A 26,368-nucleotide genomic window follows, 5' to 3' on the forward strand; every position below is an offset into this window, starting at 1 on the left:
TGGAAACATTGACATGTTACGAAATAAAATTGGTTTTAGCACAGTCAATCGGAAAATTTCATTTTATGACGAAACTGTCCAAAAGTTCTTCTGAAAACATACACCCAAGCATATAACGGTATAGTATCCAATAAAACGATTATTAAATTCAGTGGAGACACGAATATAGGTCAAAGGCTAGACGGCACCGAAATTCAGGTTGTTTAACGTAGAATTTGATGTAGATATTATTATGTCACAAAATATGAACCTCCGTCAGATCTGAAATATCAACACGACACGTTTGCCGACAAATTACGTTGTGAACGCAATCAGAAAACCAATATCGCATGTTCCCCGAGGCTGTAATTAGCTTGTAGGGCTAGCGTCCCTGGATATTTATTTTGTAGAACGTACGTCATCAAAATCCTTTTGTATTTAAGTATTTATACATTATTAACTACTCGTCAGTGCCATTATACCCTATTGTAGTTAATATACTGCTTAGACCAGTTAAGTCTAGGTTTTAAAGTCTACAAAATATTGTTTGCGATTCCCTACGATTTTTAGAACAAACACCGTCTCAGAAAAACACATTTCTTATTATAATTTTACTCCAGAGGCGACTTCAAAAAGGTTGATAATTTTCTAAAAAGGTCGTATACAAAATTCTCCCTTTGTTTGACTTTTTTCTGACATTCTCTTTATACTCTGTGGATTAAAATGACGATCATAGATTATACACTTATACTGGTATAGATACGCCACTCTGAGGGCCAAAATTAACAAAACTATATTTTCCTCTCACGCTAGATGGCGCTCAAACTGGGTGCTAACGCTATAGGTGGCGCTAGTAGTACTCGCGGGCCGTGTTACTTAAAATATTATTCTTATTTTTAATAAAAAAACAATAAATGATCAAAAATACAACAAATTATTAACTGAAACCTAATTTAAAAGTAAATAGTTGTATTTTCAATCATTTACTGATTTATTAAACGATCTAGGTCAGACTAAATGAAATAAAAACAAATTTTAAGGAATCATTTTTGCATTTATTTTTTTCTTTTATTATAGTAATCAAAAGCTTGCTTTTTAATTTGGTCATTCCTATCAAAACATCTAATTTTTCCATTTATTAACCTATTTACCCCTAAACACCAACTATGTACAATCAATTTAATTGAAAGATTAATAATGAAATCAATCAAATCAGCTTTATGTTTCCTACAAGTTATTATATTAAAATCACATGCACAATCAATGAAAAACTTGATTTCCTCCTTTAAAAATTTTGATGTCGGGTTATTTCGAAGACATGCAACAATCACATAATATATGTTATTCATTAAATCTATAAATTTATCACTTGGGTGAAATAATGATCTTTTTGTGTAATCAATTTCATAATTAAACGAATCCAAATCTACACTGGATCTACACAAACTAATCACACAATTAGTACAATTTCTGAAAACCTTTGCCTTCGATTTCTTAATCACATACCCTGTTACATATTTTTTCGATTCAGCATGCAATAGAGAATCATTCTTTTTTATTTCCGTCACCACATTAAGTAAGGAATCAATGTTACATGCAAAATCAATAGTATTAGAATCATCACGTTTGTTTCCAATTAAACAAGATAATGATTGCATAGCTGAATTATAATCTTCTTCACAATTGGCACCTGTAGAATGTGGTGAATTATAATTATTAACAATCAAAGTTTTATAAGCATTAATAAATTGATAGCAATTTGGATTTACATTCCTAACACCATTACTTCTAATACTACTAAAAAAGTTTTCGAGAGGATCTTGATTAAAATTTCTTGTGATTAAACTTGTGATTCTATAATTGGATGATAAATATTCCCACATTTCTCTAAAAGTTTTTATATTTACTATCCAATTTTTTATTGAAGGAATCATCTCATATTTAATTTGATCAATACCATTTTTTTTAATGATTGATTTAAATCTGATTGATTCTAATACAGGAACTAAATCATCCCATAGTTGGAAGTGAGGGGAATTCTTTTTTACACAGCCCTTATATATTTTTGATTCATCTTGATAGGAATGACCATTAAAAGAATCAAATAATTTGTCAAATATTAAAAGAAAATCTGCAGTTCCCTCGCATTCTGCCGGTAAAATTCCATATTCTGAAAAAAAAAACATAGTTTGTTACTTACCAAATATAAATATAATATAATAAATTGTAACAGACCACACAATTAACCAAAATCAAATGATCATCAACAATCTTTGAGGATTCCAGTGTCTAGTTTAGTTAATACTTATCAAAATGTTTAGATATTCAAATATTCTAGTATAAAAAAACACCAAAAAACATTTAATAATATTATTGTTACCTCCACTAATATTATAAAAAGGAAAGATTTGTATTTTTGCATGTGTGTATGTTTGTAATTAATAAACTCAAAAACAACTGTGCCGATTTCAATAATTCTTTCACCACCATAAGAAAGCTACATTCATCCCGAATAACATAGGCTATATTTTATTCGGGAACGATAAGTAGTTTCCCCAGGACACGGGTGAAACCGCGAGAAACAGCGAGTTATTTATAAAGTAGAAATACTAAGTTTCAATTTTATGTCTGTAGCACTAACTTACAGTACATACTCGTCAAATAACTTGCCGCAACTTGCAGCAAAGTTATTAATGTTTATTCGTATGTTAATAACAAAATGCACTTACTTCCAGAAAACCGAAGCGCTGATGAAACTCTTTGGCTAAATACCTGTGCAGCTAACTTGACCTTCATTTTTTTTAATTTATCTTTATTTATGTGACTTTCAGTCAACTTGTTGACCAGACGAATTTCATCATCACCAACATCAATGGCCAGTAACATTTTCAGATGTTCCCATTTTGCCCATCTCTCTTGTCCATTAAACATATATTTTGCGTCTTTATTCAATAAATTATTTCTGACACCCTTTAATAAGTGGGGTGTATCAAACAAAGGGAAAACTTTTGTGTTATCTACCTCAAAAAACGTTGTTTGCGTTGGTTTTCCTTCAACAGCATATTTTTTTTGTGTTTCTTCTCTTAGTTGTTTTATCACGGCAACATTTGTAGGACACTGGTCACATATTGTTGAAACCACCTTAAGTCCTGTACTGTTAATATTTTTAATGGTTTCTAATAACAAATCTTTTAAGTCTTGCTTCTTTATACCACTTTTTGTAAAGGTAAATAGTATGGGTTGTTTTGTTTTACTTTTAATGCCCTTTATCATAAAAACAAGGGCACGATCCGCAATATCCTTTGTTTTTTTTATGCCGTCATCTGGGAAACCAATAATTTCATTTAAAAAGTCATTATACACCATCCCAGGTGCTAATGACACTTCATCAAATAACAAATTTACTAATTTTTTTTCTGCCGTCATATGCTGCACTTGCTTTTTTAAATTTTCTAATATTTCAGCATTAATACCTGGTTTCATGCGGAATGAACTTAGAACTTTTTGCAAACAACGTTTTGACGGTAATATAAACATTTTCTTCAAAAGATTATATGCTTTCGGACTTTGTTTATAGATGGACAAGGCCATTATTTTTTCATTTGTGGTGTATCGTCTTCCTCTTGGTCTCTTAGTGCCCTTCAATTGCAATTTCATAAAAATTTGTGCTGCATCAGGCAATTTTTCTATCGTCGACAGAAATGATTTTGACATTGTCAATTTTTTTGCTGTGCGAATTTTTTTTGATTGAGATTTGCATTTTTGTCGCATTTTTTGCAGTTTTTCTGTAAGCTTTTTAATTGTACTGGATTCTCGCTTCTTAAAGCATTTCTCAGGAGCTGAAATAACCAATAATTCTAATATAAGTTTCATATAAGACGTTGGTAAATAAAATCATAAAAGTATGCATTAAAAACATTAGTGGGAAGTTTTACACACCAACTGAGATAGATTTTGAGATTACTCATTATTGGAAATTATAAACCATTTTTTAAATAGGTATTCTCTACTGACCTCTTGATGAAACTGATGCTGATGCTGGTTCCTCTCCAACAACAAATTGCTCAGCCAATGGCACAGTTATTTGTGGACTTTGTGGCAATGGCATAGTTATTTGTAGATTTTGTGACAAGTCTGTAAATAAAATATTTGCACATTAGAATAAATGTACAATAATATTGAAACACTAGCTGCCGCCAGTGGTTTAACCCGCGACCCGTGGGAACTACTTCGCACACCCAAATTTATATTATATATTAGATATTAGAATATTAGATACTAGCTACTTCCGCGCGGTTTCACCCGCTCTGCTTGGCTCCTATTGGTCATAGCGTGATGTTTTATAGCCTATAGCCTTCCTCGATAAATGCACTACCCAACACAAAAAGAATTATTCAAATCGGACCAGTAGTTCCGGAGATTACCGCGTTCAAACAAACAAACAAACAAACTCTTCAGCTTTATAATATTAGTATAGATTTATTCTGAAATACATAGCTTGAAATCAACACTTTTTCACATAAGAGTTAAATAGTTATGGCAGTTTTAAGACAAGTTTTCTGATGATGAAGTCCCAAAGGTGGCCATAGAACTCTTGAATTAAACAATGTAATCATATGGTTATTGAGTTCGTTGAATGTTATATACTGACCGCTAAATGGAGTTGATGTTGATGCCTCTCCAACAACAAATTGCTCAGCCAATGGCATTGTTATTTGTATAGTTTGTGACAAGTCTGTAAATAAAATATTTATATATAAGAAAAACATATCATAAATAAAAAAAAATGATGTCATTTGCTACATAAAAATCTAGTATTAATGTCATGGAATGTCTTAAATGTTTTTGAAAATATATGGGGTTTCTGCCATTCTCCTCTAGCATACATATATTATTTTGATGACAGTTAATTGTGGTATTTTCAAGCTTCTCTGATAATGGAGCCAGCATTGTAAATAAATAAACAAAGAAATCCATAGTATTTGAGTTTGTTGAATTATTTTTGTGCATTCTTCTTTAGTACTTAACAGCTAAGTATATAAAAATGCAAATTTTTATATACTACTACATAATTTTATACATGTAGTATAAAATTTTACCATAGTTGTTATGGAACCAAGCTAAAGAAAAATATAAACCAGAATTAGTAAAAATACATACCCAAATTCAATGTAGGTATTGCATTTCTGGTCAAAAGTTTACTTCGTGATTTATAATAATCCTCAAAGTGTCTGTGGCATATGCGAACAGAATTATATATATAATTATTTCCTCTCTCTTGGGTTGCGATGCTGAGAACAGACTTCCACTGATTAAACCTCTCAGTGTGAGGATATTCCCATTTGGGGAATCGGTGTAGCGGTCCTATAAATAAAATTTTAATAAAATGTAGGTGTTTTATTTGTACATTAGAATTTATACAAAGTTGAAATGAATCATTACTTGTTATAGAAATGTTCTAAATAAGAACTTACCATCGATAACACATCCAAAATAACATTTTAATGCAGATGCTTTCGGCATTTTCAAAATCCAAAATCGCAAAAGTTTTAAAATCGAAGTCAAAGTGAAGAAGCCAAGTTATCATATACGCTATCAGTTCGGGGTCCAAATAACAAGCCAGGTAATACGTAGCACTCAGGAAAATCAGAAACCGTAAACAAGCCAAGTCGTAATAAAAAATATAACACAAAAACAGAATAAACGCAAAACGAACGAAACGAAGGAAAACAAGTAATTCAAATATGGCTGACAGGTAACAAAATTTTCCGGATGTGTTAGTGTTGCCACAGTGAAAATTACGATTGAAGAATCAACATTTTTAGAATTAACATAAAATATTGATTATATATTTTTATTAATTTAAAACATACTGGGAAAAGTAACACATATGTAATAAACATAAAAATACATAATAAACTTGAAAAACTTTGCTTTGAGCATAAACCTAGCTGAAGCTCCTGCCATCTAGTGTCATTTTAGTCAAAAATGAAGAAAAATGACGATCCTCGCTAACTAGATGGCGCTAGTTTCTTCGATTAATTTTTGAGTTGAGATTTTGTAGGCGAGTTTCATGCCCCTGATGACGATCGCCGAAATAATTTTGTTTTCGAGCCGGTTGGTTCTGTTCCGGAATTTTTCACGATGAAGTGTGGTATCAAATCTTGATCGAATATTTTCTGCAAAGGTTTTCCAAAAGGTTGGAAAAGTGCAAAGTAAATTGCTTGGCATCCTATAAAGCTAATAGAGCAGGCGGAGTGCATTGGCCGTAGGTGTGTGGTGCTCGTATATGTATAGTCGTGTACATTTGCGGCACATCCGACCATGTGCCGTACAGAAAGGCTCGTTCGCTCGACTGAGGGAAATGCACCAGTTTACAGAGTTCCCGAGGAAAATGGTACGTATTGTAGAGTTCCTAGCGCACATTCATTTGGTAGGTTATTGTATAAAGTTGTGGCGGCCGACGAGATTTCGTATGATAGCATTCAGAACTATAAAATAGTCCAGCGGTTTTTGCCTTTGCGACTTTCGTTTGACGTTTTACGTCAAACATGAAAGTCAACGCCACTAAAATGGCATCACAAATAAATAAATTGTAATAAAATTATAGTATAAAGCATGTATTCGAGTATCCCAACCCTGCAGGATTGTTAAGGGCGCGTGGCTCCACGAAGGATGAAAGGCATTGTATGCGCACGGGTATGTCACAGTGGGAGAGTTTACGATCTCGTCTTGTAACAAAATGCCAATCTGTAGCCGTGGAAGCGTGTTTTATATTATTTGAGCAGAAATTCCAAATATACCGCAAATCCTACCTTATATTTTGCGAGATCAAAATAAGATCTTTGTAAGAGATTCGCATATCTTTTTCTTTTATTAGACAAAAATTGTAGCGAGAATACTTGAGGCTTTTTAGTATGTATGTAAATCAATGAATTCCTTAACTCTGTTGGCTTCCTTTAGAAGACTTACCGCCGTACCTACTCAGAATCATTATCGTTACTTAACCCTGTACTTAGCAATTGTTTTTGGAACAAAATCGTTACTAAGGAAAAGTTTAAGTAATCATTAAAAAGAAATCCTTTTAAGAATGAATCTGATCGCACAAGTAACTGTGATGATTAGAAATTGGTTTAAGACCACCCAGACCTATGTAAAAATGTTTAACACACAGAAAGAGTGTCGTTATAATTTATATCCAGAAAATAACAAGGTAGGACATGCGTTTCTTTCTCGAACACGGAAAAGGATTCATAAATCTGGTGACGGAAATAATATTTATGTCATTAGGATTACGAAGGAAGATTTAAAGTTTGAATTTATGGGTTTGTTACTATTTCGTTTAAGTTATTTATACGAAATGAACTTCTGCAATTGGGATACAGATATTATTATACGAATAGATCTTATTAGCAGACTCACTTGAGTTCTCTGAACCTGGGAATCGTTGAAGGTTCCTCAAAAATTGAACATGAGCTGTCTTAGTTCAAAGGACTTTTTCCTAACCAGCAGTTTTCAAGTACAAAAAGTTTTCAGTCAGATTAATAAAATGTTTCCATATCAGCTACATCTTACATATTGTATCAGTACATCTATTGAAATTAGAAGTTCATTTCTATAAAATAAAAGAACAAATATTTTTAAAAGGCCGGCCATCACACCTGTGTCTCCTCCGGTGTCGCAGGTGTCCATTGGCGATGCTGATTGCTTACCATCAGTGACTCGACTCTACGTTACATAAAAAAAAAAGATTTAAAGAACAAATTCACATAAAGGTACAGACAGTGTTGTCGTCCATTACCGTTCATGAGAGAGATAGCAAGATGAAGTCCGACCGTCTATTACGTCATCATTCTTCCTTAACACTCTTTCAAATATTGATCAGTCCCTTTTTACAAATTTCAATGTTATTTTCCCTACCAAGGGTATTTATAGCATTTAATCAAATTGACCTAATTATTTTCAAGAAATCTCAACTCTGTATTTATGTTGTAAATGGGATGATGATTGATAATATTTTTCCAATAGTCTACGTCGAGTAAATTACAAAAAATATTGTAGATACACACATTTTTTATGATCTCAAGATTTAGATAAATATTATAAATAGTCTTTCAATATCATTGGAACTTAAAACGGGATATTATTAAGTACCATGTTTATTAATTTCTATGAGTTTCCGAAAAAAAGGCTTTTTTCAATAGGATCGTCCGTCAGTCAGTCAGTGCTCGTTCCAAAGAGTAAGTAGTCAACTCGGACCACATGCCTACGGCCCATTTGGGACGAGTTGGGGAAATTAAAAATAAATTAAGTTTTTAGTGGTCAACTCGTCCCACTATTTTTTTTGTATGGATTTTTAAACTTAATCAATGTTTGGTACAGTTAGCAACACAAGATTAAAAATATTTTTTTATAGTTTTTTTCTTTACTTTCGTTTTGTTCATAGATTATTTCATATTAAAAAATCCTGACGAAGTAAGAACCTCTTTTTTTAGTGTCGGTTAAATAATTTACTACCTAAATTTTTTTAGCAATCGCACAAATTCATGTGTTAACCAAAATTACTAAGAATAGTAAACATGTGTGGCTTAAACTATGGTCACTTATGAAGTAAATGATAACATAGATAGAATGAAGTTCCTAGAAAATCTTTTGTTTTCAACAAAGTAATAGAACTTTATTATTTCCACAGTAACCCTTTTGCTACTGACTGTACCTTATCTCATTATGGTAGTGACGTGGGACGAGTTGACCACTAAAAATATTATTTTATTTTATTTTCCCCAACTCGTCCCAAATGGGCCGTAGGTATGTGGTCCGAGTTGACTACTTACTCGTTCCAAAGTGTAGCTTCGAATGGAAATGAAGTAAATAAACTATTGACTACAAACACCTTATCAATTACTTAATCATGAATAATAGGAATTTGATGAGTTTTGCATCTTTCATTCATCTAACTTTACAAATCACTGCTTTTTCGTAATCACCAATACCACCGGTATTCGTCATTTCACTATGACAAATGACACACACACGCCGACGACTTTACGACAGTTATCACAATGATTTATTTACCTCCATCATGAGATTTACGATCATTTTAAATACTTACAACTTTATTGATGTAGCTACGAGTATCGTTACATTTTGTGCTAAAAGTGTTTAATGTATCAGTTTTCTGATTAATCATCTGTTGCCGTGTTTTTTATTGCAACATTTTGTAATTCTCGTTTTGTGTTTGTTTCTCTTTTAATTACCGTTACGCTTTAAACACTATTATTTTATAATAACTATCGTGAGACATACTAAAGTAACTAAAAATCACGGTTTACTCACGTATATTATTAGAGAAAAGCTCTACTAGTTTCGAGTCACAGAGGGACTCTTCATCAAGAGCAGTGTGCGTAGACGCGGCGACGCGACGTCGCGCAGTCTAATGATGAAGAGTTTCTCTGTGACTCGAAACTAGTAGTAGCTTTTCTCCATTTATAAATACACTTATTGTTCTCTGTATGTTTTACGTGTATCCTCTTTTCTTAGGTTCTTACGTAAAAGACACGTAGTGCTAGGTATTGAGTTCACATCAATTAAATTAAATGGAGTCGTGTAGCGCCTTGTAAGGACAAACTTAAGACCAATTGATCCCCAATAAAGAGCGTTTAACACCGGCCGTGGTGAGCCCACACAAACAACGATAATCCAAAGCCTCAGACAACTAATACGAGTAGGTACTCTGTACTGAAGTACCTAGCCTAAGTAGCAGTATTACTTCCATTATATTGCTTTCAAATTAGACGTGACATTTCTTCCGTAGGCTTTATTTAGTACTTGTTACTTTATTTGATTCGTCTTTTTCATTCGGCACCTCAATCTGTAGGTCTACTCCGGTTCTCGAATGCGAAGTTTCGTTTAATCTTCGGCCGTAGGTTTTATTGATTTACTAATGAAATTACTTAAAATAACGTTTTATTTTTAATCTAAACTTATTTATTTATCTTCATTTCATTCGTTAATTTTTGTTTACGAAAGTTCACAATAAATGGAATTGTAGTACGAAATCTGCGAAGTTTCGGACGAAACTTCGTTTTTCGTTAAATTAGAGTAGACCTCCTGATCTGTATTTGCCGTTTCTAAAGCTTCTGTGTCAGTCACTGTTGTTGCCTGGCTACTCGGCTAGCCACCAAACTTGACCTCAAGTGCTATACATAGTACATCTATTGTAACTGCTCTCCCAGCTCGGAAACAATTAACTATTCAGTTTGCAACAGTACTGTAGAATTTGTATGAACATCTTCATTCCCATCGCCATCTTTGATTCAATTTGTAGTATCAGCTTCACGTGCGTGTATATTTCCTGCTCTTTGGAGTATCTTACTTTAAGTGCTTGCTAAAGCATCCTCATTACTTCCTAGTACTATATTTGCTTCCCGCATTTCTAAAACAAATTGCATTGTAGTGTTCTTTAAAAAGGTAATACTATGAAACTTATAATAATCTAAAGTAGGTACTGATAGATACTAGCACATTGCATACATTGCCAAGCGAATTGCAGTTTAAAATTTTCTATGGAGTAAAATTTTAACCAAACATGCAACCAGGCCTGTCCTTGTACCATATTGCGGTATTGCAGAGGAACGCAATTGCTTTGCCAACTAGATATCTATTATAAATAATGTAAGACAGTACTTTTCGTGTGTTAGGTTACGTTGGTTTAGGTGGCTTTGAGAAGTTTTAAGTTAAAAATAGAATAAATGGAATGCTCTTCTCTTCCATTTATTCTTACTCGTAACGGAATGATATTTGTAGATTTAAAACTGGGTCCGAGTCTTCAAGACATAACTAATTCTATCAGCATCAATTGGATTGCTCTCAGAAAGTAACTCAACGTCTAAAATCTACAGGATCCCACTCGACACATGACATTCACCCCAATAAGTTTTCAGTCAATAAACTTCTGAGATAATAATATAAATGTCCACATCGAAACCATTTCCCAATGATCCATCGTCACACACTAGTTTAGTCACAGTTTGTACTTAATTACGCGATAAGTTTATAAGACACCGGCTTGGAAGGTTTCCAAGAAACCATTTTTGACACGTCCCCCTCGCCGACCGGGCGCTCACACCTAATAGTTAACCTGACCGGTGATCCGTAAAAGAATTCACCACGGTTCAATGGAGAATACCCTCACAATGAAACTAAAGTATCGCCAAACTTCCAAGTTCCAAAGCTTAAATAATTAATAGCCATCAATATCGAACCAGTTTGGGGACGAAACGACTTTTTGTTAAGACTTACCTATCTCAGTGTTATTCGCTCCGAAAATAACATTGGCAGGTCCTTGAGAACCGCATTGTCTTCCAGATTAGGTAAAGACATGTCCCCCCCTCCCTCCATCCCTCTCACTCCTGCGAGCCTCCTCGTCGCCTCATCTTGCGGACTCACGTGTCCTGAGTCCTGAGACAGATCCCTGTAAATTATGGATGTAGCGTGTAGATAACAATGTACTTTTATAGGAAAAGCAGCTTTGTTTAAAAAGTAAGAGGATCCTTTTTTCTTTTTTTAATAAAAGTAGACGCAAGGTTTAATATTTGCACTTTTTTTTCACATAATGTAATGTAAAGACCTACTACTACTACGCATACGATGATTTTTAACAAGCGTTTAAAAAATTGTCTAAACAATGTAGGTCTTCTTAATGCACAAGTTTCTGATGCATTTGTCTGCAGTCATAAGACCGATTAATGTTGCAGACAGGTTTTACGACTACACTCCTTGTTCGTTACAACTTTAGTTTAGGAGATCGTAATTATTTTATGACTTGTTAAAACACTGCACCGTCTTGACAATGTGCACATACTCTTAATTATAGTTTAAACTAAAAGCTTACTTAATTGTTCCTTTGGACTATAGGTACAGATGATTTGATTCACTAAGATGATTCCAAAACGCATTTTTTGTCATCACTATGATATGATATGACATGGAGGCCCAATTACCCACTTCCCAATCTTCCCAATCCCCGATTCCTCAACAACCCTTATATTCCTAACTCCCAAAAAACCCAGAACGCACTTGTAACGCCTCTGTTGTTTCGAGTGTCAATGGGCGGCGGAATACCATCATTTGATCCGTCTGCTCGTTTACTGACTTATACCATAAAAAATCACTTGATGACCATAAAATGGTGAACAGAATCAATTACAAATAACTAAAAATGCATACAGATTCGATACTCTAATTAATGTTAAAGAAAAACCAACAAAGGACCTTGCACAACTAAAGTAGGACTGGAAAGTACGTACATTGAATAACATAATATTGAGTGCTCTCATTACCATATTGATAGAAGAATGGAATACATTTGAAGCGGAAATTCATGCATCATGTACGAATAGATAATATCTATACTGATGATGAATTTATTCGCGTAAACAATAATAAAACAACTTTTATAAACTGACTAGCTTCTGACAGAGATTTTGCTTGCGTTACCGGGATGAAAATAGTATTTTTTAAGTCTTCCAATGACTTCTCCCGCCATGGGCGAGGCAAGAGGGAGTGTCAGTCTCTTACTGACTAAAACCACATCATTCCTACTCCAGCTTTTCGAGCCGGAGCCCCGCTAGATAGTCCACAGCTCCGGATCATGAAATATATTGCCTGTGTGCTATTCCAGACTAGTAATACAAGATATCTTCAGTAACTTTTGCCTGAATGAGTAATTATCGACTGTCCTTACTTGACTATAGTTTTAGTCAAACAATACAACAGTCAATAATAAATTACGCGATTTATGAGTGAAAGCGTAACATACACACTTTCGCAGAAGTCAAAATTTCTAGTCATACACCATACATCATTGCCTTTAACATAAAGTACCAAGCTACGTACAAAATATGCAATAAAACAAGATAATTGTGGCGTAATTATTTACGAGCGATCTTTTATTTTACGCCAACTGTAGCGTTTTGAGTCCATGCACACAAATGCCAGTGGAATCATAATGCATGCATAATGGCGGAGTCGATGGTTGTTTAATTGTCAGTACGTACAGACAGACCGGGCTTTGATTGTTGTATTGTTTTTTTGACGTATTGTTATGCGAGCATTGGGAGGGTTCGAGAGTATGGCTAGCCAAGTACTTGTTTATTGAAAGCTTGTAGCTATATTAGGTATAATAAGGTACTTTATTCAATGTCGATTGGATCTAAAATATAACCACCACAATCGAAGTAAAACTGCTTGGTATAAAAAGCTAAACTTACGTCGGTGAGATAAAGATATTCATAGAGACAATAAAATACGACAAAACTGTCCACTTCATGAGCACAATAAAACAGACAAGCGTGTAAACTTCAACAATGGCTATTTTATTTCACATGTCTACAAATAATAATGTTTGTATAATAAATGATGGCTTTATCTACGTAGTTATACGAACCGATCTAAAGCAGAGATTCGAATAGTTGGTTCTCAAGGGACCGAGACGTCACGCTCGCTGGCGCTCGTGTGAACACCGCCTTACTTTATGCCCCATACATTAGACCTTACAAACAAGAAGTAGGTACCTTTCTACTATAAATAAAAAAAAACGCACTAATGCATTTATGACCCTCGAAAGTACACCTTATTACAAGATAATTACAGTTTAATTATCAATAAACTATTCTAAAATATCTTATTAGTGGAAAACATGAAGAATTAGTGGTCATAAAACATTTATAACAAAGCGTGTTGTGTTTACTAATTGGCGGGTAATCAGTATTCTGTGTTAGAACGATTAACACGTTAATAAAGGCAACCTAATAAACGCGGTCGCCTCATAAATTAACACGGGGATAGCTTCAATTTATTATTGAATACCTCAGCTACGTATTTCTGTGAGGCTATTTGTATAGTCTTGTCAACTTTGATATTCTGATAATCCGATAACTTGATTAATCCTAACGTTGAGATTTTAAAGGAATAACCGATATGAATCAATTTTTTTATTTAGGAGTCATGTGAGAAATATCTTCTCTAGTTTGTAACTAAAATGCTTAATTGAAACAGTATATAGAAATATTGATAGACTATCTAAAATAAAATTGCTTAACCTTTAAGCTCTTAAAACAACACAAACAACAAACATTCATTCTCTTATTTGCCAACCTGTCCCTTTGTGTCATCTCATCCTATATCTGTCTTGTCTCTTTTTTCCAAGCACGTTGTCGCCCTGTGTAATCCTGCTCTTAATGGTCAACGCCCTAGACGCTTTATTCTTAACGCCTACATTAAGTACTGAAATAAGAAGACACCGCCCACTTATAACCCCCCTACTGTGCTAATTCAGAAGGACTGATTGTCAACTGACTCAATCTACTCGCAATAAGTTGGCTACAGTGGTAAGCTTTGTGTCTGCTAAACCTGGGTTTATTTTGTTATGTAACTATTTCTCTTGTTTGAAGCTTTTGTTTAGTTTAAAGTATTTTCACTGAATATTTCGGATACCTTTATTAAGGAATTTAGGAGCCAAGAAACTGACCAACACGGCTACTCTCCCAACTATGCCCGTCCAAAAAGTTTTTGGCAGTAAAATGCTGATTCTCGATTCTTAAGTAGAATAACATAATTGATTGAGATAGCTATCATATTCCCTTGTAAATACATTCCCCAATGTCAGACAGGACAAACGATTATTACCCTTAGCTACATAGTATGATAACCTAGTTTCACTTAGGTATCTCTTTTATTTGCAGCGCGTGTCACAGAATACATTATCCTTTACAAAGTTACGCAGTTTTTCATCCATTGCCACGCAATTCGCGTTTCACGTACCTTTCATATGTATGTATACTCAGAATTAGGTAGAAGTCTTGAAAAGAAACCGACTTTTTTCATCTTTTGTATAATACAAGTTATTTTATTAATATTAATAACAACAGGTTATGACTAAACTTTACAAAATCCCAGACTTCCCAAGAAATTGCTTGGCAAAGTTGTAATAGAATTACATTGTATTATAAACTAATTCGGATTGGACCTCCCACAAGAGAAACAAGTTTATATCAAACTATAATATCTCCGAGAATCTGTCTAAAGCAATAAAAATTTGAATTGCTTTGTAAAGTAAAAGTGTCATTATGTGATAAATAAAGAATAGCCGTTGGGTTGTGAGCCCTGTTATTTGCCGCCCACGTCAGCTCCAGCGCCTAGCAGCTCCTTTTTTCCTCTCAACTCTAGGTTTCCTCGCATCGCCGCCCGCACGAGTCCGCCCACGCCACTGTCCTTTATTTCTTTTCAATTTAGCGAAATGTCGCAATTGCTTAGATATACTGGGCTTGTTAAAGTTACGTCGAGTTTTATTATGTTGCTTTTACACAGCGCTAACTTGGTTATTTGCGCTTCTTTGAAAAGCTTTCAATATCAGTTTCTCTGTGATTGGCTTTCAATTAATCTTTCTCTTATTACTAGCTAATCTCTATTGTAAATTGGGTGGGTGCCATTTATCCAAACTATCGATTACCCAATTAATTGGAAAGCTTCAAACTTTTCACGGCTGGATAGACCCAAATCAACATAATGAAAACGTATTATAAATATCCAATTTCATTTCCCTTTTGGGTCATGGTTTTGAGATATTTGAATGGGACCATTAAATCAGGGACTTTGAATGGGAGTTCCCTTGACGGTGCGGTACGTAGGGTCCCTTATAGCAAGTTGCGTTGTTCGTGGGTAGCGCCCGGCGCCATAGACCCGTTTCTTGTTTTGATACAAGTTGACAGCGATTGTTCCGACAAACTTTTCGTATGTGGGTAGGAAGTACGAACTACATTTTGTTGACTTTATTACGAGTTTATTTCTCTTGAAGTTTATTCCCCGGAAAGTGGGTTTGGCTGTTCTATGGAATTGGTTGTTTACGCTTCAAGTGCTTTTTGTTAAAACGTGTTGACTACATAGTTTGATTAATTAATATCACCCTTTCTATGTAAAATGTGGCTTTTATGATTAAGTTTAGACATCTTTAGTAACCCACTAAGAGGATTCATACATTAGACTGATATGTCATTACAAATTGCCTGTGTCTGTGCTTACGTATTTTAAAAGAAATAAAAATTCCATTCCAAGGTTTCTCAATAGAATTGACTTTATCAATATAATTAAAAGTCGTAGTATCGAGATCGTGGTCTCTCGTGGCTTGTACCAATCAGTGCAAGTCCCCCGGGAGCCCTCGGTCTTTGAACGCCGCGTACGACTCGACTCCGAGTGTCACACTCCGACTATCAAATTAATCGATTAGACGCACTAGACGCATTACACGACACATTTTAACACAGCTTATTGTATAACGGAATATAATAACGGCATTTGGGCCATTTTGTGAATACTATTATCATTAATTTTGTCAAAAAGATTGATTGTTAAAAGTTTGGTCACTCTTTTATCGAAAACGGATAAACGGTTTCAGATAAGATTTTGTAAAGTGATAGATGTTTTTAAAGCACATGGTTTACTTTTAATCAGTTTATGAGGGCGCTAAATGGAGGGGGTTTAGTAATAGAAGCAATATAAATAAATGTGATTACAGACACATTTTTCAATCGAAGTTTTTGAAAGTGCTGAGTCATGTCGTTTGATAGATTTACGAAAGAAATATATTAGGGTGAGCACCCCTGGAAAGAAATAAAAAGTTACGCGGCCGCTAAACACGCGAGTGCGTGTCTACAGTACTTAGATACTTAGCCCCTGATAGGGTTATCACACATCCTGGATAGACTGGGACAAATCAAAAGTAATCTAAACAGGACTTCTTTACCATCTTTTCCCAGCCTTAATTATCACTAATGAGCTGTTTGGAATTCCGCTTGCCTTGAGATTTTTTATCAGATAATTTCTATGTAGGTTCTTAAATGTAAATTACTCACTTTACATATTAAAATTCTCTTGAAATTACGCCTAAAATTCGCAACGGTTAATGATGAAACCTTTTTTTTAAATCATTTTATAGTTAGCTTTTTTTTTGAGGGGAAAATCATCCAATGACTTCTCCCGCCTTGGTTGAGGCGAGAGGGAATGTCAGACTCTTACTAACTAAAAACCACCCCGTTCCTTCTCCTGCCTTGAGCCGGAGCCCCGTTATAGTTAGACTTGGCAGCCCTACTTTATAAGAGGATTTTCATTCATCAATATTTGTTCACTGCCAGTAAATATGATGGCGCACTACGATTGCTTTTATTGAAGCTTGTAATTCAATAAAATGATCGAGTATAGTATGATTGAGTATAGTTATGAACAAGTACACAGTGGGGTTTTAAAAGCTATGATGTGGTCATTAATTAAACTGAATTCGATATGTGTGGATTAAGCTGTAATGAACATTCAACAACTCAATAAAGGATTTAGGGTTACCGGGGCTCCGGCTCGAAAAGCAGGAGTAGGAATGAGATGGTTTTTAGTGAGTTAGAGTCTGACTCGCCCACTCGCCCAACGCGGAAGAAGTCATTGGATGATTTTCCCCCTTTAAATAAAATGTGATAAAAAGGTAGGTATGTGCGCTTCTGAAAACTCTAAATAATATTATAACACTACTGTCCCAAATCTCCTGGTAAGAGACCCTCATTCTTATAATCAATATGAACAAAAGAATGATCTCTTTTTATAAATGTTCTAGATCAGATTGATAACAAAGGCATTTATATAGCTGACTGAATCACACTGTCAGTGATTATATGCAGTGTGCACATAATACAGCGGCGACGCGACGCCGTGCGCCAGCGCACAAGGATCTCGCATAACAACACACTGTTTCACAACATACCGTCAAGCGCCACTGTTTCTTAGAAAACTATTGAAAGGAATTGTCCTTCCGGATTCTTTAGTATCTTAGTAACTTTTCTTTTTCTTTGTAAGATAACAAGTTATTAATAAAAAAGTGACATGAAGTCATTAATGTATATCAAAATATTTAACACTGTTTAAATTCTTCCCAATCCCCGATTCCACAACAACCCTTTAATTCCTAATCCCCAAAAGGCCGGCAACACACTTGTAACGCCTTTGGTGTTTCAATGGGTGTCCATGATTTCTTTTACCATCAGGTGATCCGTCTGTTCCTTTACCGGCTACCGTTCGTTTATTCCATAAAAATATATTTATAAAATTATTTTTAGATTTTGAAACGCCAGAGACTCTAAGATTTTCGTAGAAACTCAACATTATGCTGCAAAATTGCACATGCGCATTAAGGCTATTCTAAATAAGGACTCGCAAGCGCACTGCGCTATGTTTAGTAAATAAATTAAAGCAACGATTGAGATCTCTTTGTCTGTGCCGGAACAATAAGTTGTATCACAGCTCTCCTACAAATATGGTGGCTACATGTTTTAGTTATGGACTTAATATACATGTACCTACAATATATTAGTGCTACGAGTACTATACAGTGAGAGGAACAACTTTATGTAGAAGGGTACTACATTAATTTTAGTCTAAACCCGTTATACGCATATAGCAATAATACACAAGTTACACATTAATTGCTCATTATTTTTGTCTTAAATATCTATGAATTAAATGTTGGATCCTTTCTGCTTAATTCAGTGACATATGTCATTTCACACCACACACTTACACCAATATTGAGTGGATCTTTTCTGCTTAACTACGTCCTTATCCAGCAAATTACCAAAAGCGTCATTGGAATGGGGCTACCGAGTTTTGGTCACAACTCAAATAGGTGGCGCAAATGCTGCAAGAGTATTTTTGTCCAATCAAATTTTGTGCGCCCAACGCGTTCTCGTTTCGTTTTTCGTTCAAGGTAAAGCAAACTCGTACTAAGGGTACTGTAAAACGGACTTGCTTTGTATACGCGCCGTAACACAACAAAATGGTATCACAGGAAGTTTAGTCCTAGCCTTGTCATTAGCCTCCATGTTAGTCCCATTACGTTTGTATGCCGCATTGCTACCCAGTTTTATGGTCATTGCTATATCGATCTCGGCAATAATTTTAGCCTGATTGATACAAAACTTGTTTATCTACAGTTCAAAGGTTTTCTATCACTTTGTCCTGTTTTGATTTAATGTTGGTTCAAACTCATTTGATGACTTGAAAAAATTTCGCAATTTTTTTCCTTATACACTTTGTTACTGATGATAGATTATTAGATTTCAAAAATTAATACTAGTTTTAAACCATAGTCAATCTATATGTAAGTAAAACTTGCTTATAGTTCAACACAACTGATAATGTCTATACGATTTTCAATTATGTAAAAACGTTTTGTGGTTGCACAAGAATATCAATTCGTTTTTAAACCACATTTTATTGCAACTATCACGTACATATACCTATCTTATACAGTTTTAATACTCTTACGTTTACGTTCGTTCCGCAAAGTAATACTCTCATAGTAATACTATTAGAATATTTGCACTACACACTACACAAACATGTATTTGTGGCTCCGCGAAAACATAAAAGCGGGCGTAATCGTAAAAGTATGGTCGCATCCTGTTCCTATTGTCTTCAATCTGCAACTACCGCTCGTATGAATCACAGCCGTATACACACTAGCTGTTATATAGTGGTAATTGTGCGAATAATGTGTAATATTGATAAGTAAGTGCGAGGGCCCCTGTGACGTAAATTTATCCGCAAGTGACATTTCCGTCCGATAAGTTAGCGAGTCTCTGGGAACGGCCCTGTCGCATCACTACAAGAATAGTGTTGTTATCTCGTCTTCTTGTTTATGTAATCGATATGTTTGGAATATCGATGAGCATGTGCGTTGTTGACGACAATCTGGTGTTATTTTAGTTTTGGGAATTGGTTTGCAGCTGTCAATATAGATTTGAGAATAACTAAAAAATACACAATAAGTTTATCATCAAAATTACAGCACCTATGTTATTTCACTGTGTCATACAGACAGCTTAACCGACACTTAGAACATAAACATTTCAAGAAATATCATAACATTTACACTGGCTATCAAACTTTCATGAATCGGCTTATACACAAACATATTGGTGCGTTAGAAGTAATAAAAACAGTTATCTATCGGCATAACGATAATATCGGATGGGGAGCCTCGGGGGTGCAAGGGTGAACACAAATCGATGTAAATTGATATTCGGGACTATCTTGGAAATACTCGATAATATGGTGACAATTTATTAAGTCGGATCTTCGTGGAAACAAATAGTGTATGAATATGGTATGGTATAAGTGTATAAATAGGATGATGAATGATAAAGGAAGGTGTAACTTTATTTAAGTTCTTTTTGGAAAGTCCTCAAAAAGATGGGACAAAAAAGGGGAATTTCAGAATGAATTTATAACTTCTCGACTACTCAAGGTTAAAAAAAAACAGTTTTTGGACGTTTCTGACTCTTTCGATGCTCTTCTGATTCATAGCCATGCTGTTTATCCTAGTTACTAACATTTTGATAAAATAAAGACTTCTCCTAGAAATCCTAGAGGATTGTTTAAATGAGCCAATTTACAGAACTGCTATTTGCACGTCTAGAGGTGAATTTCTAACTTAACTTGCCCTTTCTATTCAAATAAAACTGGTGTCAAAAGGGGCATTCATTGATACTTTCTGCCAAAAAAAAAAAACAGTTTCATCAAGCACCCAATCTCATTGTCTCTCTTTTTTATGGAAATCGCCTCTATATTATAAATCATTTGATATAAAAACGTTAAAAGAAATCCGATACAAAAATGAATATGAATTTGCGATTGAAGTGAATCACCTGGCTTTACGAAAGGCGCATTATAAGTCGAGCAATGTCGGCGGCAAAAATACTAGTGACCCCAGAGTCCCCAGGCCTGACTTTGAGACAACATTGCAGCCCTCCAGTCCTCAAAGATTATCTCCACCTTTTCGACGTAATCGCATTGTCAGTGGGGGAAAATATTGAACTCTTAATACACAGCTCGTTAACGAATTTATTTGGTAAATTGTTTTATATTTTCGACGAGTGATGAAGATAGATTTAGGAATGAAAGTAGACATGAAATTTTCATAATTTCACTGTTAGCAGGGTCGTGTTTAGTTTGTCTTTAATATTTTTTTGTATGATTGTTATTTTGTGATCTTGCAAGTTAGATGTGTGTTGCGAAGTTGTTTGTTTGTGTATTCGCAGTAAGTTCAAAAACTACTAAACGCATTTTCATAAGATTTGAAAAATGCTCTAAATTATTAATAAGCTACAAATTGGTTCTAATTACTTTGTTGCATAATGTAACCTTTATCTAAAGACGAAGTCAGGCAGAATCGCTTCTATACGAGACTAGATTATATAATCTAATCTCAAGCTGTTAAATCTAATCAAAATTCTTCACCCTTCATGTTTATAGCGGGTAAGATAGCGCCCCTTTTTTAATGTGGAGCGTGACGACCTTTTAATATATTCACGCGTCGCATAAATTTAATTTAATTAAAAGTATTATGTTTTACGTTAATGTGTGCTTATATTGTTTCTATAAAACTAGATAATGGCCATGACATCGTTCTGGTTGGCATAGATTTTTTGTTTTTATCTGCTGTGCTACTAAAAAATATGGAGTGGTAAAAAGAGAGCATCAAAATATATTTTAACCGACTTCCCAAAAGGAAGTAGGTTCTCAAATACTACTTGTGGCTTCGACTTCTAAATTAGCAGTAGGTAGACACAGGCACAATGAATAATAGTTATTTTTTGGTTTTAAGTTTTTGAAAGTCGGTTTTTTTGTTAGAACGTATTTTTATTTCTATTTACATAAAATCTTTCCAGGTATCCCTTATTTTTGTGACTAAAGGATAAATTGGGTAGATATCCTTTTTCTTAATAACATTAAAATTAATCGATTATTACCGACATTACATCTTAAAACAGTAGAAAAAGGTCAGCCTGTAGAAATAGACCAGCCACTTTTGTCATTAAAGAAAATAGCTTCACATTTTATTTAATGCTTTCTATTTCAGCCACGTCTTAAAAGGCTAGACTAAAGCAATAAGCTGTATTTAGTGTTCAACTGTCTGTGAACATTCTAGCTATATTTTAGTACTTAAATATCCAATATAGGTTTTAGAATTATGTCTCATGTTTTCCATTTGGAATATTGAGTTCATAGTAGGTTGTTGGATTTGGAAAAAGGAAAAGTTGAACAGTTTCCTTACCGTTTTATTTTTGTGATTAACATACCTATTTGCAAATAAATTGGTTACGGGATTGGTTCTACATTTTGAATGTTAATAGAATTTGATTTGTGTGTGATGTGTCATATGAAATTATGTGCTTGTAGTATGTAAACAGACTTATGATATGATACAGGAGAAGTCCTATTGCAGAGCAACGTTTATGTTATCAAACAAATTAAAAATGACAACATGAGTGTAGCTACCTACCCACCTATTTTATTAAGACATCCCTTCCCATACAAATAAACATAAATCCCACCCAAAACATAAATGTGAAAGGCTGCCAAGTTCGATAATATTGGAATGCTTCGCCTATAAGGCCTCAGCCTCGAATTTTGCGGGCAGCGGGGCGGCGGCGGCGCGGGAGCGGGAGCGGGGCGGCGGCGGCGGACCCGTTCTCGAAACTAGCGGGCAGATCGCGCGGCACTACAGCGGTGTAGTGTTGTGTTCGTCGTTGTGTTGTCGAGATATTTGTTTTTATTAGCGAACGAAATCTTTTTGATTCAAATTTATTCCTAACGCTCGATTTACTGTGGGCAAAAGAAGAAGACCTACTATAGGGCAAGGAAAATAAATGGCGAGTTTTATCGAAATTATGAAGAACAAAGACAAAATTCCGACAAATTCTACGACTACACTAGAATGAGTGTAGAAACTTTTGACTATATTCTTGAAACTATCAAGAGTGATTTCAGTTTTTGCTTTAGTCTTCAATATTCAGTTCGTTTTTTATTTCTTCCCATAATTGGTTAATTTTTCTTCTATTTTTATGGTTCACATCTTTGCTGTTCCGTATGGGTGTCCTCTCAAAGATTGCCGAAATCATTTGCTCTTGCACGTCCGAGGACATTTTGATACGTCACAAAAAAAATGTAGGTACACAACACTATACTACAATGCAGACGCGCAACGCGGGCGGTCACCGCTTGACTGGAGTGCACCGCTCGTTGCCCGCTCCCGCGCCGCTCCCGCGCCGCTGTTTTCGAAAACCGGTCCATTTGATTATACGCAAAAGATCCTGCCGCTGCCGCGCCGCCGCCGCTGCCGCCCCGCTGCCCGCAAAATTCGAGGCCGAGGCCTAAAAGAAGTGAGATCTAAATAAGTACCAAGTTCCATACACAGACCTCAGTTAAAAATGATATAACAAGTTGGCAAGTTTTCACACACTTTGTTATAAACCTACTAAACGCAATGAGTCAAGTATATAATTTTCTATTAAAACTTGCCAAGTTATATCATTTTTAACTGAGGTCTGTGTATGGAACTTGGTACTTATTTAGATCTCACTTCTTTTATAGGCGAAGCATTCCAATATTATCGAACTTGGCAGCCTTTCACATTTATGTTTTGGGTGGGATTTCATTTATTTTTGTAAGGTTTATTTTCTTTTTTTCTTATTTTATTTTACTTTGATTAAATACAAACCTTCGTAACGAATTTTAGGTCGGTACAACCATGGAAGATATAGATAATTTTTTTGTTTTAGTTCCTTAGGGGTATAAATTTACACCTTCATTATTTTTGAAACCGACTCACACTTGGCCATTTTCAGATTTTTTCCTTTACCTTGACCTAAAGACCTACCACCATGCCAAATTTCAAGTCAATACGACCATTGGAAGTGGTCTAGGTTTTTGATGAGTGAGTCAGTCAGTGAGTGTATAGTAAAAATAGCGATTTTCTGACGTCAATATCTCAAGACCTACAATAGGTACATTAATGAAATTTTGTATTTTAGATAAGTAAGTAGATCTCGACAGATACTAGAAATTTCATATGCGTAGATAAAATAGATTTTGAGTTATAGGTGGGTCGAACTTGGCCCGAAATGGTTCGTGTAATATAACCCACGGCCGGTGTGTCGGTTTTTTTGCTCGAACTTGGCGGACACACTGCCGTGTGTCTAGATGATTAGCCACTTACGAAGTTTGCCAATCCCACGCAGGCTATTCAACATCGAATTAATCTGTTTCGCGAAACTCAAGGATCCTTATTCGATGCGCACATTTTCGTTTTAAATAGAAAAGCTATTGTCAACATAAACAAGGATATGTTTTTCCAATCTGACGAATGGAATATTTATAGCATTATTATTTCTAGTTATTTAATTGTATTTATTTGCATTTTCCGGTTATTTGTTTCCTAATGGCTTGCTGCATAACAACAGTAACTTTAGTACCTATTTTGTTATTATATGTATGTAGGTACTGAACTACTAACTAAGCCATTACTAATGATACTGTACATACACTATTTATGGATCAGACTTAATTGTTTCCTCTTATTTTGATAAAGTTTAGACGATGCTGTTGTTATAATTTATGCTTATTACAATCAAACTTTTTTTACTATATTGAATTATTGTATGGCTAAATGATTATCAATTAATATCTGTCGTGTTACTATGGGAATGAAATAAAAGCCTTATATATTTATTTTACAATAAAACTAAAGATATATTTGTATCTTGTTTACAGGCAAAATGGAGGAGCGGGAGAACGCGGAGGACCATGGGGTCCCCGACATGACCATGATGCCGGAGATCACGGAGCAAGCCATCAACGACAACCTCAAGAAGCGATACATACACGACCTCGTTTACGTATCCTTTTCAATAACTTACATTGATTTGGTAAAAGTTCTGGCCGCGACATATCCCATACGCACAAAGTTCTAACGTTTCAAAGATTTTTTGGAATTCTACAAATATTAAAACTAAATTTTTCTAAGTCGATCTAGTTGTTTTCAAGTTTTAAGACAGACTCACAAAGTAACGAACAATATTGATTTTTTAGATAAATACTTATTTTACGTATAGATGCATTTTAAATAAAACATTGCTAGTAAACACGACAATGCAATGGTTACACCTGGCGCCCGACACGGTACGCGGCATATTGTCGTGTCAAACAGTTTTAAATTAGGAGCATGGTGCACCTGCAATACATACATACCTTACTTACTTTGATATTTAACTTAATAGAAAGGAAGGATTCGTGAATATTTGAATGACGTGTACAAACTGTAGATATCTGTAGATAGTACAAGTACTAACTGCCACACTCGGAGACATTTAATGGTTACTTAACCCAGTCCTTAGCATTTGTTTTGGAACGAGATCGTTACTAAGGTATAGTTTAAGTAATCATTAAATGTCGCTGAGTACGGCAGTTTGTCCTTTGCACTGAATTCATAGGACATCGGTAACACACCATGGCGCCGAGACGCGACGACATCCATAATTTCATATACCTAATTTGATAAAGTTTTGGCTCCCCCACATGTGGTACAACGCGACAGCGACATCCTGTCTGCTTTTGTTTTTAACTGAGAAAGTGTTTTCCATTTTAGTCAGTAAAGTTAAATTACAGGCGCATAAAATATTGATTTACCATTTGTCGAATGTGTACTTCAGAACTTGTAAAGAAATGAATACGAAATATATCTCCTTCCTAGGAACAGCCAAGTAACAAAAAAGAGCTACTTAAACTTGAATAGTGCAAAGAGAATTAAATCCCGATAGGACAACTAAATCTTAATATCTATCTTACGTAACAGAGATTAGAATTTCTCAGCAGCCATTCAAGTTTTACGATGTCTTCGAGCTTAACAACTCACGGCCAATTTACTTAGGAAGTGTTAAAGTTTGTCACTGAATTCCCAACGAGCCGTTGCTGCAGTAATTTTTCCTTAATGTTTGATTAACAGACATACACAGGATCCATTCTAGTCGCAGTGAATCCCTACAAGGAATTAGGATGTTATACAACGGTAAGTTCTTTACAGATCTAGTTTTTCTTTCTTAAGTAATGTAATATGATATTCTACCACGTTTAGTCCCTGAAGGGCTGAAGGGATAGGCAGAGGCAGAGGTCAATTGCACTTCAATCAACCTGGAAATATTACCAATTCCTAAAAATCGTAGATCTGTCTTCCTATTCAGCACTCAGTCCTAAGTTGACAGTTTCCCTTTCAACAAAAAGAATAATTTTGTCTTAATGTCCCATTCAAACCGTCATTACCTGATAATAAATTTCGAAAAAAATACCCATCAAACATGACACAAGCATTGTATTTAACTGTTCCTGATAATTGTGTGCGCATTTCTTTTGATAGCCATCGCTCGTGATCATGACAATAGCACGTCAATTTCCATCAATTTCCTTCAGTAGATAAACAAGAGGAAATAATACATTATTCAAGAGTTAATTATCT

General features: G+C 34.8%; 2 protein-coding genes across 4 annotated transcripts in view; one reads left to right on the forward strand and one right to left on the reverse strand.

Moving 5' to 3' along the window:
* Nucleotides 1–26,368, forward strand: part of LOC118275869 (myosin-I heavy chain) — an 86,748-nt gene that overhangs the window by 36,673 nt on the left and 23,707 nt on the right. For 2 of the 3 annotated variants that reach the window (XM_035593982.2, XM_035593983.2), the window contains exons 1-3: nucleotides 6,088–6,376; nucleotides 24,631–24,755; nucleotides 25,862–25,924. In XM_035593982.2, the coding sequence (XP_035449875.2) occupies nucleotides 6,304–6,376; nucleotides 24,631–24,755; nucleotides 25,862–25,924 (261 nt within the window). In that variant the 5' untranslated portion in view covers nucleotides 6,088–6,303. Of the gene's footprint in view, nucleotides 1–6,087; nucleotides 6,377–24,630; nucleotides 24,756–25,861; nucleotides 25,925–26,368 lie in introns of those variants that run through there. The other variant, XM_035593984.2, reaches the window with a different exon arrangement.
* On the reverse strand, nucleotides 934–5,914 carry LOC118281530 (uncharacterized). The gene is made up of 6 exons (XM_050695237.1): nucleotides 5,454–5,914; nucleotides 5,140–5,343; nucleotides 4,631–4,714; nucleotides 3,994–4,113; nucleotides 2,709–3,818; nucleotides 934–2,149 (listed from the first exon to the last, which is right to left on the reverse strand). Exons 1-6 carry the CDS (start codon nucleotides 5,500–5,502, stop codon nucleotides 1,035–1,037), a joined length of 2,682 nt encoding a protein of 893 aa, XP_050551194.1. The 5' UTR covers nucleotides 5,503–5,914; the 3' UTR covers nucleotides 934–1,034.

The sequence above is a fragment of the Spodoptera frugiperda genome, chromosome 8, assembly GCF_023101765.2.
Source record: "Spodoptera frugiperda isolate SF20-4 chromosome 8, AGI-APGP_CSIRO_Sfru_2.0, whole genome shotgun sequence".
Classification (NCBI taxonomy): Eukaryota; Metazoa; Arthropoda; class Insecta; order Lepidoptera; family Noctuidae; genus Spodoptera; species Spodoptera frugiperda.

Excerpts from the sequence above, each read along its gene's own strand:
- LOC118281530 (XM_050695237.1), bottom strand. The coding sequence starts at position 5,502 with ATGCCGAAAGCATCTGCATTAAAATGTTATTTTGGATGTGTTATCGAT. Across the intron at positions 4,114-4,630 it reads AACATCAACTCCATTTAGCG|ACTTGTCACAAAATCTACAA; the intron begins GTCAGTATATAA and ends TTTTATTTACAG. Across the intron at positions 3,819-3,993 it reads AGCATCAGTTTCATCAAGAG|CTCCTGAGAAATGCTTTAAG; the intron begins GTCAGTAGAGAA and ends TGGTTATTTCAG.